The sequence below is a fragment of the Galeopterus variegatus genome, unplaced genomic scaffold (assembly GCF_000696425.1).
Source record: "Galeopterus variegatus unplaced genomic scaffold, G_variegatus-3.0.2 Scaffold1565, whole genome shotgun sequence".
Lineage (NCBI taxonomy): Eukaryota > Metazoa > Chordata > Mammalia > Dermoptera > Cynocephalidae > Galeopterus > Galeopterus variegatus.
The window spans coordinates 245,469-264,060 of NW_007727676.1; the positions used below are offsets into that span (position 1 = coordinate 245,469).

Below are 18,592 nucleotides of genomic sequence, written 5' to 3' on the forward strand. Positions count from 1 at the left end.
GGTTATCAGTTCTATATGTGAAATGCTAAGATCATTTAACAAATATGGATTGGTTCGAAAATTCATATGGAAATCTAAATTCATAAAACACAGAGGAATTTTCTTCTTTTTTCACAAGTTAACTAAGACACATCCCCTTGAATTTAATATACATTTTTCATGGAAGAGATTCTAATGTCAGCTTCCACCTCTGCACCACTGAGATATATCTAGTTACATGTGCCAACTGCAAAAAGAATTAAAATAAAAAAACACAACCATGCACTGTTTAAGGAATTTTTATTAAAGCAAGAATTTTATAATCCAAATTATGTTTCCTTGCTCAGTTATCAATCCTGTTACCTCAAACAGAACTGACATTCTGAGCTATTCCACAGTAAAGAATTACAAAATTAAAGAAAGGAATGCTTTAAATTTTTGTACTTTGCTGAAAATTCTTTTTCTTAGGGTCTATAAAACATTAATTTGTTTTTATATTTTACTATTTTTTTGTGTGTTTTTTGTTGTTTTTAAATCAATAAGTAATCTAGGACTAGCATTATGTTTGCTAGACCTGGCATTTGCTCGGTACATAAGGTTCAAAGTTTCCTTTCCTTTTTTTTTTTTAATTTATTTTATATTTTGCAATGTTTTTTTTCCATAATATTTAAGTTTTTCAATGTTTAGATATTTTTCTTCGGTGAAGCACAAGTTTCTTTTCGTGGTCCCTGATCAATCTGTAAATGTAAAAAAAGGAAAAAAAAATTAAGATGACCAATACTGGCACTTGCCAGTAGCAAATTAAAGCCCTTGGCCAAATTCAGTCTGCTACCTGTTTCTGTAAATAAAGTTTTATTGGAACACAGCCATACCCATTTGTTTACATACTGTCCATGGCTACTCTTACGCTGTAACACCACAGGAGAATAATTCCAACAGAGACAACATGTTCCATAAAACCCAAAATATTTCCTACCTGGTCCTTTACAGAAAAGGTTTGCCAATGCCTGGTCTTGATCGTAGACACACACAGCTGTGTGGCTACATTATCCTGTTTCTTGGGAGTAAGGAAAGGCAACAGTAGAGGCCCAAGGGCAACGGGCAACTCTTGTAGCCACCACCCAATAAGCAAAGACACAGTTAAGAAAGCCAACCCCTGTCACAGGCCATTTAATACAAATTACTATACAAAATCTGTTTGAAAATGCTGTGATTTAAAAAGCACCAGTCAATACCACGATAATGGGTAAAATTTCCTTTAATTCCTCTAATTTCTATTTCCCTTTGAAAAATTAATACATTTAAATTAACTGCAAAGTGAACATGTTATGTATATTTCAAAATATGCTTAACAAACTGTTAAAACCGCCTTAAAATAATAAACTACAAGGGGGAAAACTCACTTTAAACAGTTGGAACACCAGTGGCACTGTTAACTGCTTTCTGGGCAGCCTCTTTAGCTTGGTGGGCTTGTAGTACAGCTACAGCTTCATCAACCTAAACAAAAAAATGAAAACAACAAATCAGCTCAGAAAAGAGAGTTTCAAATTGTTAAAAACTCCCTCGCACTTCTTACTCTTTCCCTATTAAAAAAAAAAGTTGACAAATATCAGTAAATATTTTTATCTTTCTCAAATAGAGAAAGCAGCAGCAGTTAAGAGCATAGATGCTGAAGTGAATCTGACTGGATCTGAATACAGGTTTTGCCACTTACTACTCATGTGAGCATTAGACAAATCAGTCAACCTCTCTTTATGCTTCAGCTTCCCTACGTATAAAATGCGAATAATAACACCTTAAATTACTATAAAGATTTACAATTTTTATAAAACTCTTTGCACTATGCATGGCTTGTATAAAGCACTATGTAAATGTTCTGTGGAATTAAGTTCCTATAATAAGTCCTGGAATACACAGTGTAAGAGGCAACTACATAAATGATAAATTTAAATTACCTTAGAACGGAGAGATTCTGGAGACTCAAGCATATGAAGAAGTTCTGAATTATCAATTTCCAACAACATGCCAGTGATTTTACCAGCAAGAGTAGGGTGCATGGCTTGAATAAGAGGAAAGAGCCGTTCACCTAGAAACAACAAACATTCAAAAACTCCTTCAATCAAAAACTTTTAATGGCACTTACCATATTAAACCGGAGTTTAAGAACCTTACTTTTGTGTATAGTATATAGATGCTAACCCATAATCCACCATTTTATTACGTCTTTCACGGGAAGAACAGAGAAAAGATCTGTCACAAGGCAACTAATCTGTGGCAGTATAGTTTGCCAATTAAGCAAAGTTACTGAGAGGTTGTTAAATTTGTGCTCACGCCAAGTCAAAAGCTGTCTTCTCATTTGGTTCAAATTCCTTCTTCCAAAAATGGAGTAGAGTCCATGGTAAGTAATGTCCTACTACTTACACCCTACTATCCATTACCAACAACACGTTTTCTTATTAGCTTTCCAGTCTTAGTTTGGCAGACCAATTGTGCCATCATAATCATTCATGCCAATTCTGATCAATTCCACTGCAGTAGCTGTCATTTTTAGGTGCAAAAAGGATGTCTAAATGATCTTCGTTATGTATTTTCTAGTCTCTTTATAACTGAAAAGGTAAGACAAGAGTACTTACCCAACATTTGCTTTTGCTCTTGAGGAGGGGCAGATGCCAACATGGAAGCAGTCAAAGGTTCCTGACCTTGTACATGAACAGCAGGCTAGACACAAAACAGAAAACTTCCTGAGTACAGAACTAATGGCAAATACAAATAAGACAATCACTGAAGGGATACAGACTGCCATCTAAACATGAGTAGGATTAGAAATATAGCCTAAGGTAGCTATTAACACTTATATGCTCAACTATGTATAACCACATCTCATTTAATTTCATTTTCTTTTATACTCAGAGTATTTTTTAGAATATTTTTATGATGATTAGTTTTGGTCCCAGGGTCAGAAAAAAGGTAAGGCTAACCTCACAGTCAAACTAAATTTTCCTTCATTATTTCTTTCTTACTACTATGCTGAACAAAACTCAAACCACACAAGTAATTCAGGATGGTGACTTAGACATTTTTACATACTATCATCAATTAGCAAGATGTTCCAGATAGCTTAAGCTCTCAAATATAATGCAGTTGTCTTCCCATCTTTGATTTCAACCAAGGACTGTTATTTTTATAAAGATGTCACTAAACCCATACCTGTTGCATGGTAACTTGTGGCTGTGCATTAAGATGTTGTTGAGGATTGCGAACTCCCGCAGCATATTTGTACTGTGGAACGGTGCGGACAGCAGGAGTAGCTGCAGCAGCAGCAGCTGCAGGACGTGGACCCATTGTCTGTGTTGATGTGTTAGCTAAAAAATAAAAACATATTCTTATATTCTTATCTTGCTATTTCAAACCGGAGATCAATTTTTACACAGGAAGGGTTGTAAGACTCACCAACACGCTGTGTCGACATGACTCGTGGAACCTGTGAAGAAGCTGGTCTCATAGTACTAAATGGTGGTCTAGGAGCGGCTGGGCGGATAGCACCGGGCATATTTTGGAATGCTACATTTAAAAATATGAACAAAGATTAAGCGGGAAAACTTACTGACTGAAAGTGTTCGTGATTTTTAAGAGCTGAGGTTTGCACAAAAGGCTAGAAGTAACCAAATAAAAAATTTTTAAAGCTGAATGTCACACCTGCCATTTCAAACTTATCAGATCAAAGCATAAATAAATAAAAACACACTAATTCATAAAAGACAGTACTTATTATTAAAATTGGAAACATGAAACAATTTCAAATACAACTAGATGAAACAAGATCTTTTAAAACTACTGCTTAACCAAATATGAAATTAAGAGTTGGATCCATTCCCAAAAAAGAAAAACCACTGTCAACATTATCTCACTAAGACAGTAATGGCAAAGAATCTTAATTTAAAAAAATACAAAGCTAGAATCCCCAAAATGACCACCCATAATCATAAAATTATGAAAAACAAGTTAACGTATCATTGATTAGAACTGGTAATTTGCCTAATTTATATTTTTAATCCAATTCCCAATTGTAATTAAAAGAAAATAAAAGGCTTACGATGAGGTCTGGCACCCTGAGCAGTCCAGCGAGGACTTGGTCTTAGTTGAGCAATTTGGCTAGGAGGATAGTATGCAGCACGGTTCTGAGTCTGTAGAAAGGAAGCAAACAGCAAATAAGTTTATCAGCTGAATAAAAAAAAAGCAAACTCAACTAAGTTATATGCTCTTAAAACATTCACATCTCTCAATGTTTTCATCTTAAGGCTTTATTATTTTAGGGGGGCACAAAACTAGAAATGACCGAATATGCAAACCTTCATGAAGTTCTTGTTCCCTTCTAAAACCCACCTGTGGGATAGCTGCCATGAAGTAACCTGAAGGAGGTGCTGGCTGGTAGGGGTTGATCACAGGGTTGGGCACAGCTCGTACACTTGCCATTCTCTGCATATACTGGTTAGTGAGGTGAGCCTGGCGCTCTTCTTTGCGCTGAGCTAAAGCTACATACAATGGCTTGGTGGCCACAATTCTACCGTTCATTTCTGTAACTGCTTTAGTGGCTTCTTCTGGGGAGGAGAAACATACAAAACCAAACCCTTTGCTGCGACCACCCTCCATCATAACCTATTAAAAGAAAAAAATAAAATAAAGTTAATGCAATGGTAGAACGAGGAATGAGTCAATTATAGTCATTGAATCAAATAACCAATCCCTGTTAATGGTGCAATCGTCTTGTATTCCCCCCTTGAGTTTACAGTTTTGCCTTAATACTAAAATATTAAGTAAGGGCAAGCTACACACATGCATTTTCCTAGCCAAGCAAGAGAGCAGAAAGAAGTAAAGGGGTGGAGATACAACAGCAACTTTTCAAGATTTTTAGATATTTAATTTGGTAACAGATTTTCAATATTAAAATTTAAATACCTAAATACATTCCAGGCCTACGAAACTGACTCTTGGCACCATAAGAAACATCCCCAGTTAAATTCTGATTATTTTAGCAATTCAAGCTGACAAGATGCTTTATTACTTCTGAGAAAAAAGTAGTTGAATCTTACAATATCCACATTTTAAAATAAAAGTTTCACATTCGAGAGCAGAGGGGCCATAAATATTACTATAAACAACACTCAAGAGGAAGCTTCTAAAATGACTTCAAAGATCCCTTAAATAAGCAATGAAGAGATGCAAAGAACCCCTCACTAGCACTGCAATATACATAAGCATGCTATAAAACTAAACTAAACAGTATGCTGGTAGCACAGAAAGAAACAAAATAGCTATAAAACAAAATCCAAGAACATTCAAACATTCACTATGAGAATTTTAAAATAATTGGGAAAGGATGGACTTTGGAATACTCAATACATGGCACACTGGGACAACTGAAAAAAATTAAGTTAGTTCTCTGACTCACATATTAAAAAAAACCAAAATTGCCAGGTAGATTCTGGATCTGAACATAAAATGCAAAAAATATACAAAAAATCTTTCTAAGATGACACAAAACCCCAAGTCATAAGTGAATCACTGGAAGAAAATATTTGCAACAAAGGACTGACATAAAATGCAAAGAGGTGGGAGCTGGCTGGCTAACTCACTTGGTTAGAGTGTGATGCTGATAAGGTCAAGGGCATGGATCCCAACATGGGCCAGCCACCCCCCAAAAAGCAAAAATCAAAACAAAAATGCAAAGAGGTAAAACTAGTAAATACATGAAAGCACTTCATTAAGTCAAAAAAAGAATACCGTTGAAAAGATGAGATAGCATTTTCTACTAAACTGACAAACCTTTTAAGACCAGTGGACATTTGTTCAGTCTTTTTGAACCATTTGATTGTCTTAACTTTAAACAAACATTACCGGGCCGGCCCGTGACTCACTCGGGAGAGTGTGGTGCTGATAACACCAAGGCCCCGGGTTCGGATCCCATATAGGGATGGCCGGTTCGCTCACTGGCTGAGCGTGGTGCTGACAACACCAAGTCAAGGGTTAAGATCCCCTTACCAGTCATCTTTTAAAAACAAAACAAACAAACAACAAAAAAAAACATTACCACTAACCAGCAATTCCAATTTTAGAAATTTAAATGTTAAGAACGTTTATTAGAACAGTGGTTCTAACAGTGGAAACATGTAAAGCAACCCAAAAGTTTATCAATACAGGTAGAGTACAATAACTTATGGTACATCTATACCATGAATATTTGGCCCTTAGCAAAAAAAATGAGAAAATACCTGAAATAAATATATATCTCGATCTACTATTAAGTAAAAAGGCAAATCACAAAGTATGTGTATTATGATCTATTTTCTAAAATCTGTTTATACATGTAGAGTGTTCAAATAGTATGGTAAATTATCCAGGAAGGATAACCAAACTGCAACAGCTCCTTCTGCAGTGAAGATGGGGAATAGAGGGGTCACGTTCCATTTTCTCTCCTCCTGTCTGCGGTTTGATAAATTTATTTTTTCAGCAAGCATTATTAAAGTAACATAATGCCTTCCTCCTTCAGAATAAATTCTTGCCAACCTTTTCACGTCCATGCAATGAGTGGTATTATAATCCACACAGGACTTTTAAAAAAGGATTTAATAAAGATTCTCCTTTGAAAAACACACACTCAAAATAAGCTGATGGACAATATTCAATTTAAACAACATTCAGGGAACATACTAAGGATAAAAACACTCAGAAATAAATCCTATCATATGCCAAGTACTCTTGGAAAAGCACAGGCCAGGGCTGGCCAGTTAGCTCGGTTAGAGTACAGTGTTGCTAACACCAAGGTCAAGGGTTCAGATCCCTGTACCGGCTAGCCACCAAAAAAGAAAAGCACAGGCTGAGACACAAGGCAACCATAGCACTTACATTTTTATCTGCATTCATCTATTTTGCCCCTAGCATTCCCTCGCTATCACAGAAGCTCCCCTGGTCAATGGGAGTGCCAGGAAAGACCAGCCATGATGTCATTCCGGATCTGAGCTAATATTTTTCCTGTGCACTCTCCCCAATCCAAACAAAATTACACATGCACAAAACTTTACATGCAGAAGGATTCTTGGATCATTGACACTAGACAAAAACATCTAGAGCAGAGGTTCTTAAATCTAAATTTTAGAATATGAACTAGAATCCTACTGTTATGTTTCTTCCTTCCTTTTTCTTTTTTGGTGGCTGGCCGGTATGAGGATCCGAACCCTTGACCTTGGTGTTATAACACTGTGCTCTAACCAACTAAGCCAACTGGCCAGCCCCTATTGTTTCTTAATCTCTGATTGCTGGGGGTAGGGGGTAAGGTTGGTTTTGATTACCCAGAATCAACAGTTCCCTAATAAACTGCATCCTTTAGTAAAATAATTACTAACTATGGTCATCAAATGCAGCATTCCTTAGGAAAGAGTTCAAAACTCGCCATCTGCAAAAGTAAACCGTTAGACTACAACACACACTTTAAACGTGAATGTAAGTTTTAGAAGTAATGAAGCAAAAACTTGATATCTAGAAAAATTATTGAAAAATACATCATATACTTTTACCTTTGCACTAGTGATTGTACCAAATGGAGAAAACTCTTTCCGGAGACGTTCATCATCAATACCATCATCAAGATTTTTCACATAAAGATTAACACCCTAAAAAAAGAAAAGAAAACTGTAGAGAAAGCAAAAGAAAACCATAGTGGTACCTAAGTACACTTCCTGTTATTTTATCCCACGTTTCTTCTCCTTTTCCCCCTCTCAAACCCTCCAGTTACCTAGCAGTAACTGAAATGAATGTAAGCTAGATTTCCTCATCCCTGTTTTACTTTGCTTGTTCAATTTAAAATGAACCTGGTATCTGGTGATCCTATCTTGCTTCATCTGTTCAAATTTGCGCTTAAGTTCCGTCTGCCGTTCCACTTTTTTCTGAGCTCGACCAACGTAAATTTGTTTTCCATTGAGCTCCTTTCCATTCATTTCATCCACAGCCTTAAAGAAATCACAAAAAATATTAAGTTAATAACTTGTAATGCAGAAGTTCATTTCTTTAACAATAAGGAAAATCTGTTAAATCACAAAAGCTAAAGATGAACCTATTCCAAAATCTCAAGGTTTTGGGACAACAGAGGTTCCCAATTTACGTTCTTCAAAATTAATGCATAAAATGCAAATAATTGAAAATATGAGAACATGTAAAATAGCCATTCGTATGCATACAGATTTCAACCCAAGACCAACTCAACTTTATATCCTCCCTTCTTACTGTAGAATACAGAAAGACCACACTGCACTTAACTAGCATATTTAAGTCTTACTTTCTGTGCATCTTCATGCCTTTCAAAGCTTACAAATCCAAATCCTTTGGATTTTCCACTTTCATCAGTCATTACTTTCACACTTAAGGCAGGTCCTAGAAAAAAAATATTCCATACATTTAGTTTATACATTTCAAATTTCAACATACAAAAACAAAGCCATGAAAACAAAAATGGTATTAAAAAAATTCTAAGACTACATACAGACACTGATTCCTTCTCCAAGCCTCCCTTCCCCCAAGCATGAACTATTCTCTTCAAAGACCCTTTATTTCTACTAAGAAATAAGAGAGTAAATACTTTCTATTCCCTAAAAGATTTTTTTTCCATTGAAGAAAATATGCTTTACACGGCTATAAAAGAGGAATTTATTCTTAGCTTTAATACAAAAGTTGCATTTTTTAGCTACTGATTTGATTTTCTTGATATGAGAATTAAGAAATAAGAACTTCTAAAGCTGTGGCCCACCTGGTTTTCAACAGGGAATACATAGTTGGACCCCTTGCTAAGACAAAGCTGAATCACCTCTAGGAGGAGTCATGTTTCTGAAGACGCATTTCCTTCCAAACTCAAGTGGAAGAAACACTTAACTGAGGTGAATATTATCTCAGGCAAATGGGGTAGAACAAAGGTTGAAAACCGCATTTGATTACAGAGAATTTGGAAGGTGTACGGGCACAGGTAGACTGCTTCTTTTGAATGTGCCTCTGTCCTAAAGCCTTACTTCAAATCTCTGCTATGCAAAACAAAGCCAACAAAATATCTGACATATTTACATACTGGTGGTCAACTCACAAAGCATTATTCATTTGGGACAAGTGGCTGACAACATCCAACTTTAGAAATAGCTTCTAATTAAAAAAGGATTAAGAAACAAGATAGGTGAAATATATAAAAGACAGCTGCTAAAGAGAATTTGGGGTGAGCTGTGAAATACAATGTCACTTATTTTCTATTATAACATGACTTCTCTGCACAAAGTGTTAAAATATTTTGCTACAAGGAGCGGAGGGTTCAACATGGCATGCTAGCTTGGCATTAAGAAAGTATTAGATTTCCTAATTCTTTATTTACTCAAAAAATAAATAAAAGCAAAGGGTGGGGTCAAGAAGATCCTCTGCAAACGTACACTTAAAAGTTCATTTTCTGATGTGGCACCACAACCTAAAGTAAGGCTGGTTTATACTTCATTCATTTCTAGTTTAATGAAGTTACCTTGAAATGCAAGAAAAAAGTATTTTAAGATCCCATGGATTCAGAAGGCCATCCCAAGGAGATATCACTGGAAAATCCGGATCTTTGGCTTCATCTTCGAAAGTCATTGGTTTAAACTGCTCAAAAATGATGCTACTGAGACTGGCCAAATATCCTAAAACTGGCCAGTTTTGCTGTCCTGTAACTACAGACTGCATTCCACTGTTAAGCTGGCTGTGTCAAATGCACGCCTCTGATGAGATGGGATCTATAAGTGCACGAATCCAGCATCTTAATGTAGCAAAGCCATTTAAAATCATTTGGAATTATTCAATCACACCTTAGTACACTAATCCAATGTTATCAACCTTTAATCTAAACTATAGAATTCTCTTTATATGCTACTTTGTAGTACTAATAGATGATCAGTAGCTTAATTCAAATAACTTCAAGTATTTCTAAGTATTTCTAAGTTTCGCCTCATTTACTTTTTTAGCATAAAATATGAGCCACAATTAATGTTGAACAATTACTCAAAACTTAAGAATGTAAAAATTTAATTCAGACACATTACCAAACTTGCCAAAGAGATCCTTAAGGCGCTCATCATCCATATCTTCTCCAAAATTCTTGATGTAAACATTGGTGAACTCTTTTGCCCTAGCTCCAAGTTCAGCTTCTCGTTCTTTACGAGACTTAAATCGTCCAACAAATCTAATAAAATATGTAAGGACTATAACATTAGGTTCTATTTTATAAAGTTCAAATTAATTAAGCCTAATGATTGATTATGTAATTGTTACTGAGAGTTTTCAGAATCTAATTTTAAAAAAGCACACTACAAAATAGAAATTGGGTCTTAACTGAAGATATGAAAACATGAAATATATAAAGAACTCTTAACTACAATCAGAAAACCATGAAAAGACCTAAACAAAAGCTCTCATCATTGCTGTTTCAAAGTGGTCCTTGCACTTTACTTACCATCTCCTCAAATAGAAATTTTTACTTCCCAATCCTGTACTAACACACACAAGAGCCTGGTATAACTGCAGCATTATCAACAAAATGACTTTCGCAATCTTAATTTTCCCTAATATATAATCAGCACATGGGTCATAGAATATTGTAATATACAGCAAAGTAAAAGGAAAAAACCCTCTCTCCTAATCCCACCTAAATTGTGACTTTTAGTATGTCTTTTTGTTCTATCTGTTCAAGAACATTAATTAATGGAAATACCTAGGGTTTTATTTCCTTATCCACCCCCACAATATGGTGGGGATTCTCCATGCCATTAGTTTCATAAATGTTCTCAATGGGAGCATAATATTTCACTGTGGACATCACAACTTTATGCTTTGGTAAATAATGCTGCAACTTTATGAATGGCTCTTTCTCAGGATAGAGTTATAGAAATCATAGTTCAAAAGGAATGGAAATGACCTTAAGATTATTTATACAAACCAACTATTTTCCAAGAGGGTTATATCATTTCACACCAAAAACAGCAATAAATTAGTATTTATCTGGATCCGGCCAGTGCCGGGCATTCTTTAATTCTCTAAAGCATTGCTAACAAACATTTTATTTGTGAGTACTAATAATGCCAAATATTTCTCATTTAAAGATATGCTACTTCTAAGAATTTGCCTTTCTAAACATTATTCATTACTGAGGAGTTGCTAGTTTTCTTACAGACTTGCATGCACTCTATACATATTACAAGTCTTTCCTCAATCATGGGATTGACATAAACCACACCACTTGAAGCAGTGATTTATGAGACCCACACCTTGAAGAGTGATGCAGTTGCCTTATAAGAAAAGCCAAATTCAACTTACATGCCATTATTGCCATTTTTACACAATGACAAGAACTCACAGATCATTTACAATATGACCTTATAAATGAGTTTGCCCAAACAATTAAGAGAAATCAACTGGCACTGCAGACAAAAATTTAAGATTTGTCATTTCTTTGACAAATCATAAAAGCTGTATTTTAACAAACTGTACTACAAATAGCTTTATAGATAATCAGTGCCATTAATTTAAAAAGTTTGCAACTTTTAAAAATAAGTGTATTTTGAGACAACTTCCAATTTAATTCTGCTTCATTTTATACTCCCTTTAATAAATTGCAACAAGACCGGTATGGCTATGTAAAGAGAGTGGGCTCTGAATTCTGACCACTGGGTGTATAGCCCAGCTCATCTGTAACAACAGTATGCAAAAGCAAATGATTTTAGCCTTGGTTTCCTCAACTGTATAATGGGGTAATTTAATTACTGCTTCAGAAATTATGAATATTAAGTTTGTCTGAATTCCTGGCTTTTCAATAAAGCACTTATTCTAAAAAAGCTTTATATCCCTGTTTACCTATCCTCTTCTTTTTGGCTTGAGTGTTGACCAATTATATTAAATCCACTGTTATTTTCATGTTACATTGAATGTGGAAAAAACAATTAACCAAATACTCACACTTTGCGATCATTTAGAAGCATCCCATTCATTTTTTCAATAGCTCTTTCAGCTGCTTCCTGTGTCTCAAAATGTACAAATCCATAGCCTTTGGAACCATTTTCATCGCAAACCACCTAGAGAAAAAATGTATACCCATTTTTTATTACTTGCTGCTAATGATTTAACACTTTCCCAGTGTTCAGAGATAATCTATTAGCAACCTAACGTGGGTATGTTTGGGATACCCATAAAATGGATATAAAAATATCCATTAACAGCACAGTTGCTAACGTAAGGGCTAAACTAAAAGTAGCTAAACACTGTAAACATGTTTATCTGTCACATTTTTGCTTACCTTACATGAAAGGATGTTACCAAAAGCAGAAAATGTATCATACAGTGCTTTATTATCAATGGATTTGTCCAAATTTTTAATGAATATGTTGCCTACTCCACTTTTGCGAAGTGATGGATCGCGCTGAGACCACATGATGCGAACTGGCTTGCCCTTTATAACATCAAAATTCATGGTGTCCAAAGCACGCTCCGCTGCCAGAAGGAAATTTTCGGAGTGAATATTACTACAAAACTTTTACTGGCCATTTAAGTTTATATAAACAATGGTTGGGGAGTGGGTGGGTACATGGTCTCATAGTTAAACTCTTTCATTTTAAACTTCAAGATGTCTAGACTTTTCAAGTACCACAAACTAGTCTAAACTTAAATGTATAATGCAAAAAGAGAAGATAAACATCAGGAGAAGCCCCAAATTTTCCATATATTAAAGGATGGCATACTGCTAATAATTAATGTGTTTGTGAACCAATCTCTTCCTTTAATTGCCATTAACTTAAAAAGCACCTTTTTCTTCCTAGTCAACTTAAAACCAATATTCCTTCACATACAATCTGTTTAATGGGCAATATAAAAGACATTAGACAATTGTAGATTATCTATACGCTGAATGTAGTTTATTGGATTTAAGCATCTTAACTTATTCCCAAAGAGTTGCCAAAATCGGTCATCTCACTGCTCATCATTGCCAATATTATACAAAAATTAGTCCATTTTTCTTAAAAGAAACAAAAGTTCCTGAATTATTGGGGAACTTTGGTGATGCATGGCACAACTTCCTATTACCCCGTTAGAAATAATAAAAGGCTAGAGTAAGATTGGAGTCAAACCTTAAAAAACTAATGTGAAGTTGGGCATACTTAGTTGCATAATAATCACAGAATTTTTGAAATACCAGGTCTGCAATATTCACAATTTGTCTTTTAAGGCTTTCTTAACACACAAAATCAATTTTATCTTAGATCACTGATTTACTTAACTGATGATCTCAACAGTACTAGAAAATTTCAAATTCTACCCTTTAATTAATATCAGTGTCTATGAGGGGATTAAATCATCTGTACCTGTACCATTAAAGAAACACTTTTAAAAAGCTGAGACTCTAAATGGGAAAATATATCCTTAAGTGAGAAGACTAGTCCCTAAAGAGGGGTTAAATAGTACATATGAAGTCCTGAAACAATTTCCACAAATTCCATGCCAATGTAACTGCAAAGTTATTGACAGGACAAATTTTCCGGCCACTTCTTTTTATAAATGAAAGTTCCAGTTTCTAGAATATAGTGATAATCAGCTGTCAGCTCATTATCAATTGACCACACCTACTCAGCTCCCTCAGTTTTTTTTTTTAGCTGACTTTGCTTGAGCTTCTTTTGAATGAGTCACCTCTTCCTATTAAATTGAATACTGGCCACTTTCAGAAGCTATTCCACAAGTCCATCAATGTAGCAATAAATAAATAAATAAAAAGAATCCTTCTAAAAAAGCTATTTGTTAAGATGGCATATTGTACATATGGAGACTAAACGGAAGATGGAAAAATGCTATCTTCTTTTGAACAGTTACAGTACTGGTCTACTGGTACAGACTGATAATATATATAGTGCACTGTAACCATGGCAACCTGAAGTTTAACTTCTCAATCCCAAGAAATTTAAAAAAAAAATTATTTTTGGTTAAAAACATTAAGCTTATAAAGCATAATACTTCCAAAGTTACCATTTTACAGTCTCCAGAATCCATTCAAGTTTTCTCTACCAACTCCTACACATCTTGCCCAGAGCTGAGAAGAACTGCTATGAAGTGATATTTGGAGTTTCAAAAGGGCAGAAAACCTGCAGTGCAGGTTCACAACTTCTGGCTCTGTATCATTCAGTATTCTGCTTACCCAAAATCTCAGTATCAACTTTACCCAGTGAAAAGCTGATTATTAACCAAAGTTCTACTATATGAACTTAATGAAGTAAGTTTAAACTCCATACTTAAGGCCTTTACTATTAAAATTAAAAAAAACAAACAAACAAACCAAACACTGAATTCCTTATAAGCGGCCCATTTAAAAAAAAAGCAAAATTGGTCCGCATAATGAAGTGAAGCTGATTTCTGGAAGTCGGGTGATGCAGATACAAAGAAAAATCCTGATAACTCATCAGGTCATACATCTTATGTGCTTGCCAAATTCTGTTTTTGTGAACTGTTAACTTCAGAGTAAAATACAAGGTTAGCTACAACCCCCCCGCCCCCCCCCCGTAGATTTCAAGCTCAATTTAATCTCGGTTATTTTGTACTCAATCATTCCCCAAGATTTATGGACATTCTGGACCACTTTTAAAAGAAACGGGAAACTTGACTATTTGAATGCTACAAATAAGTACAATGGGCCAGGCTAGGCTACACTAACAAGTAACATTTTACAGCCCAAATTGGTGAATATATTTTAAAGAAAAACCGTTCAAAACCATAGGAGATATTTCAAAAACGAAAAAACAATATGCTGAACAAACTTCCAGTACCATGAGACTAAGAAGGTCTAATTTGATTAAAATCACTTTAGTTTCCTGAGAAAACTGGCTTTCACATAAATGGGTCTTCTACATCCCCTTCTCCCACACTGCTGTTAATGGAGGGTAAAAGTTTGACCTAGAGGAAAACCTCAAATGCACATCTCACTGGTAATTTGCATCTCTAAATCCATTAGTCACTGCTGAGTTATTAAGAGTGGAATCACAAGCCTGAGGACCACCACCACTCATCACCATATTAACTTTATTCTAAGGGCCTTGTGGCTCCCCCAGGCGCTTGGGCCAGCAGCAGGAACAGGCCTCGGGCCCGCGAGGTTACAGGGTTCAACACGTGGTATTTTTCGAGCACCGAATTGCACTTCCTCCCCAAAGTGGGGCGCCGGCAAGAGCCCCGGGTGGTGGGAGCGCCTCCACCTATTACCCAGGAAGGCGGCTCGGCGCTCGACGCCCCAGAATCCCGCAGCTCCCGGCGGGAGCGCCGTGGAAGAACCGAATCTCACCCACCCTCCCGGCGCGTCATCACCCTAAAGTTTGAGAGCGTCTGAGGCCGAGAAAATGGTCGCAAAGGAGGAAGTGGCAGGGCGTGCGAGAGGCGTGCGGCTGCCGGCTGCGCGGGCACGGAGAACGTGGCTCCGGGGGACCCGGCTGAGGGTCCCAGCGCCCGAGCGTCTCCCCGATTAGAGTTGCTAACAAATCCATAGCCTTTGGAACCATTTTCATCACAAACCACTCCACTTTTGTGAAGTGATGGATCGCGCTGAGACCACATGATGCGAACTGGCTTGCCCTTTATGACATCAAAGTTCATGGTGCGCAAAGCACAATCGGCGTCCGTTGGCCGCTGGAAGTTCACATACGCGTAGCCCAGGGAGCGCCGGGTGATCATGTCCCTGCAGACCCGGATGGAGACGATGGGCCCGGCCTGGCTGAACTTCTCGTGGAGCATCGCCTCGGTCACGTCGGGGTGTAGGTCCCCCACGTAGAGCGAGGCCATGGGGTAGCTGGGGGCGCTGGGGTTCATCTCGGCACGGCTGCCCGCAGGGCCACAGGCCGCGACCTTTCCGTGAGAGGAGAGCGAGTGCTGGGGCCGGGGGCCGGAGTCGGGGGGAGGGGAGCGGGGGCAAGCGCAGAGGGACAAAAATCAACCGGAATCGAAAACTACTCAACGGCCGCAAGACGGGGTCGATCGCTGCCGCTGGTTGCCGGCTGCCGGCTGGGAGCGAGGGTGGCGGTGTCGGGTCCGGGCAGCGGGAAGGCCTCGGTCTCTTGGTTCCTTCTTGGAGCTGCTGCGGGGCCGCGGGCGGGCGGGTCGGTCTCGGCTGCTTCACCGGGTTATTTTATAAAAGAGGAAAAAAAAAAATAAAAGTCTCCGGCGGGGGAGACGCGGATTTTTTGTAAAATTTTTTTGGGTTTTTTAAAAGATTTTTTTAGATTTTTTTTGGATTTTTTTAATAATAAATGTGTGTTCCGAGCCCGGAGCACACACTCCGCACTCTCAGCACTAACCGCCGGGGAGAAGGGGAAGCACCGCCTCCTGCACCCTCTACTTATACCCCGCGCCGCACTCGCCACGCCCCCGCGCGTCTGACGCCGGGGCCCTACGCGAGCGTCAGCGCCGGAGGGGGAGGAGAAAAGGAGGCGAGGGGAGGAAGGAGGAGGAGAAAACAGGAGGAGGAAAGAGCAGAGAGGAAGGGAGAGGTGGCGGCGGCGGCTGCTGCGGGTGTGGGGGGCGGGTCTGGTCGGGGGCGGGGCTCCCACGCACGCGCCCCAGCCGGGGGGCAGGTCCTCGCTGCATAGGGCCCGCGGGGAAGGGGAGGCCGGCTCTTGGGCCGTCCTCAGAGGTGTGGGCTGGGACGGCCCCCTCCCCCCACACGCCCCGCCCCCATCCCCACCCAGAGGAGCGTTAACCCGTCACCGCAGCGGTGGGCGGTGTGCAGGGCTTCCGGGTTCCTCGGCTCTAACCACTCCCCACGTGCGCGGCCGGAAGGCGTCTCTCCCTGCCGCGGCCGGCCCCTCTCCGCTCGCCCCGGCTCCGAGGGACGCCGGGCAGTACTGAGCCGGCGTGGTTCCCTCCGGGCACAGTTCCGAAACGTGCACGGAAGGAGCCAAGGGTGGCTCCCCCTTTCTCCTACCCGGACCGCACTACGAGTACCGGCGCGCAGCGCCGCCAAGCCCGTCATCCGCAGGAGCGGTGCCTGCCGGGAGCTGGAGTCTCCAACGGCCTCGGCGCTCGCTGACCCCAACTGGCTGCCGGTCCTGGCCTTCCGCTCGGAGACCCCCAACCGTCCTGGGCGCCTGGCTCCCATCGGCGCCCCACAGAACTTCCAAGGGAGGGGGGAGGGGAGGGGGCTGTGGGTGGCTTGTCCTCTGGTTTCCGAGCCCAGCTTTCCCTCCGCCTCTCCACTGGACGCTGTCGTGGGTCACAGTGGCATTAATTTGGTAAAGCTGTGTTGGGGGTCTTTGATCACTTACTACCTTAAAAGGTGCTAGGTTGAAATCATTGATTCGTGCTATTTCTGCTAGATATTTCTTTGCGGTAGAAAACAGGACTTGAGAAAAAGGAATGTTTTTCATTAAAGTATGAGATGATCACAGTCACTCATATGGCACCACAGCCCTGCAATCAGATAAAATTAGAAATAGTCTAAAACAACACAAGTATAAATGCTTTAAACAATTTGTACGTTACTGTGGGCTTTAATAGGAATGCTGAATTTAATGAATTGATAGCCATAAAAAATACCAGCTGTAGGAATGACATTAAGTCAACATACAAATTCCACTTTAAAGTAGTAATGTGCTTTTATAGTTTTTAAGGCACTTGCATAAGCAGCCTGTCGTTTGTTCCTGACAGCAATCGTGTGGGAGGTGGCGAAAGTAGTAATAATTTTATTTTACTGGTAAGGGAACAGTCTCAAGTTAAATGATTGCCTAATTCATTCTTTAATTCAGTAAACTTTAATGCATGCCAACTCTATTGCCAGGTGTGTAGTAGGTACTTTATATCTGTTCTCATTTCATTAGAATTTAAGCCAGAAGAATCCCACACAAGTGCTACTTTGTCCCTCTCATGAAGTAAGAGGATAATAATTTTGAAAAATGTTGCCTGTGTGCTTTATTATGAAAAAGAGCAGAACTTAGGGCTGAGCGTTAGAAAGACACATCTATTACTAAATGATAAATCGCAATTCAATCTATTAGAACTCTGATTAAAATCAATCCATTAATATATTCTTCGAATGCCTACCAAGTGGAGAGGATAGATGACAGACAAAAATTCCTGCCCTCAAGAGGCTTATAATGAGCTCTCTGCTAATCATATACATGTAAGCATTAAAATCAGTGCAATAAACATCCAATCCTAGCATTTCATCAGGCTGTGACAATTTTCTATTAGGTTCTAAATTTGTTTTTGTAAAAGTAAGAGGTTGGAAATTTCATTATTATAGTTTAAAAGAAAACATGGCTTCATTTTAGTGTTTTCATTAAATTACTGAACAGAGGCAGTATGGAAAAACAAACAGGCATGGTAGGAGGGGTGTACTCAATACAAAAAGATAAAGGGAGATCAACTCCTATAACTGGGAAATTAGATTACACCAATAGTTGAAACTACCAAAACCCAAACATAATCACTAAGATTATCTATGCAGGGCTTTTTTGAAAAATTTCTGGTAGAGGAAGGTGAAGGTACATTTTCTGGTGGAACTCACTAAAACATTGTAAATAACAAAAGTGGGGGGGGGGGG

The 18,592-nt window shown here is 38.6% G+C and overlaps 1 protein-coding gene across 1 annotated transcript; it reads right to left on the bottom strand.

The window, feature by feature from the left end:
• Window positions 1–262: 262 nt before the first annotated feature.
• On the bottom strand, window positions 263–15,885 carry PABPC1 (poly(A) binding protein, cytoplasmic 1). The gene is made up of 15 exons (XM_008577696.1): window positions 15,666–15,885; window positions 12,323–12,516; window positions 11,986–12,101; window positions 10,077–10,216; window positions 8,309–8,403; window positions 7,845–7,982; window positions 7,551–7,646; window positions 4,363–4,635; window positions 4,073–4,163; window positions 3,430–3,540; window positions 3,187–3,341; window positions 2,613–2,697; window positions 1,935–2,065; window positions 1,383–1,476; window positions 263–716 (listed from the first exon to the last, which is right to left on the bottom strand). Exons 1-14 carry the CDS (start codon window positions 15,862–15,864, stop codon window positions 1,384–1,386), a joined length of 1,917 nt encoding a protein of 638 aa, XP_008575918.1. The 5' UTR covers window positions 15,865–15,885; the 3' UTR covers window positions 263–716; window position 1,383.
• Between the last annotated feature and the right edge of the window lie 2,707 nt (window positions 15,886–18,592).

Excerpts from the sequence above, each read along its gene's own strand:
- PABPC1 (XM_008577696.1), bottom strand. The coding sequence starts at position 15,864 with ATGAACCCCAGCGCCCCCAGCTACCCCATGGCCTCGCTCTACGTGGGG. Across the intron at positions 4,164-4,362 it reads TCATGGCAGCTATCCCACAG|ACTCAGAACCGTGCTGCATA; the intron begins GTGGGTTTTAGA and ends TCCTTTCTACAG. Across the intron at positions 1,477-1,934 it reads CAGAATCTCTCCGTTCTAAG|GTTGATGAAGCTGTAGCTGT; the intron begins GTAATTTAAATT and ends TTTTTTGTTTAG.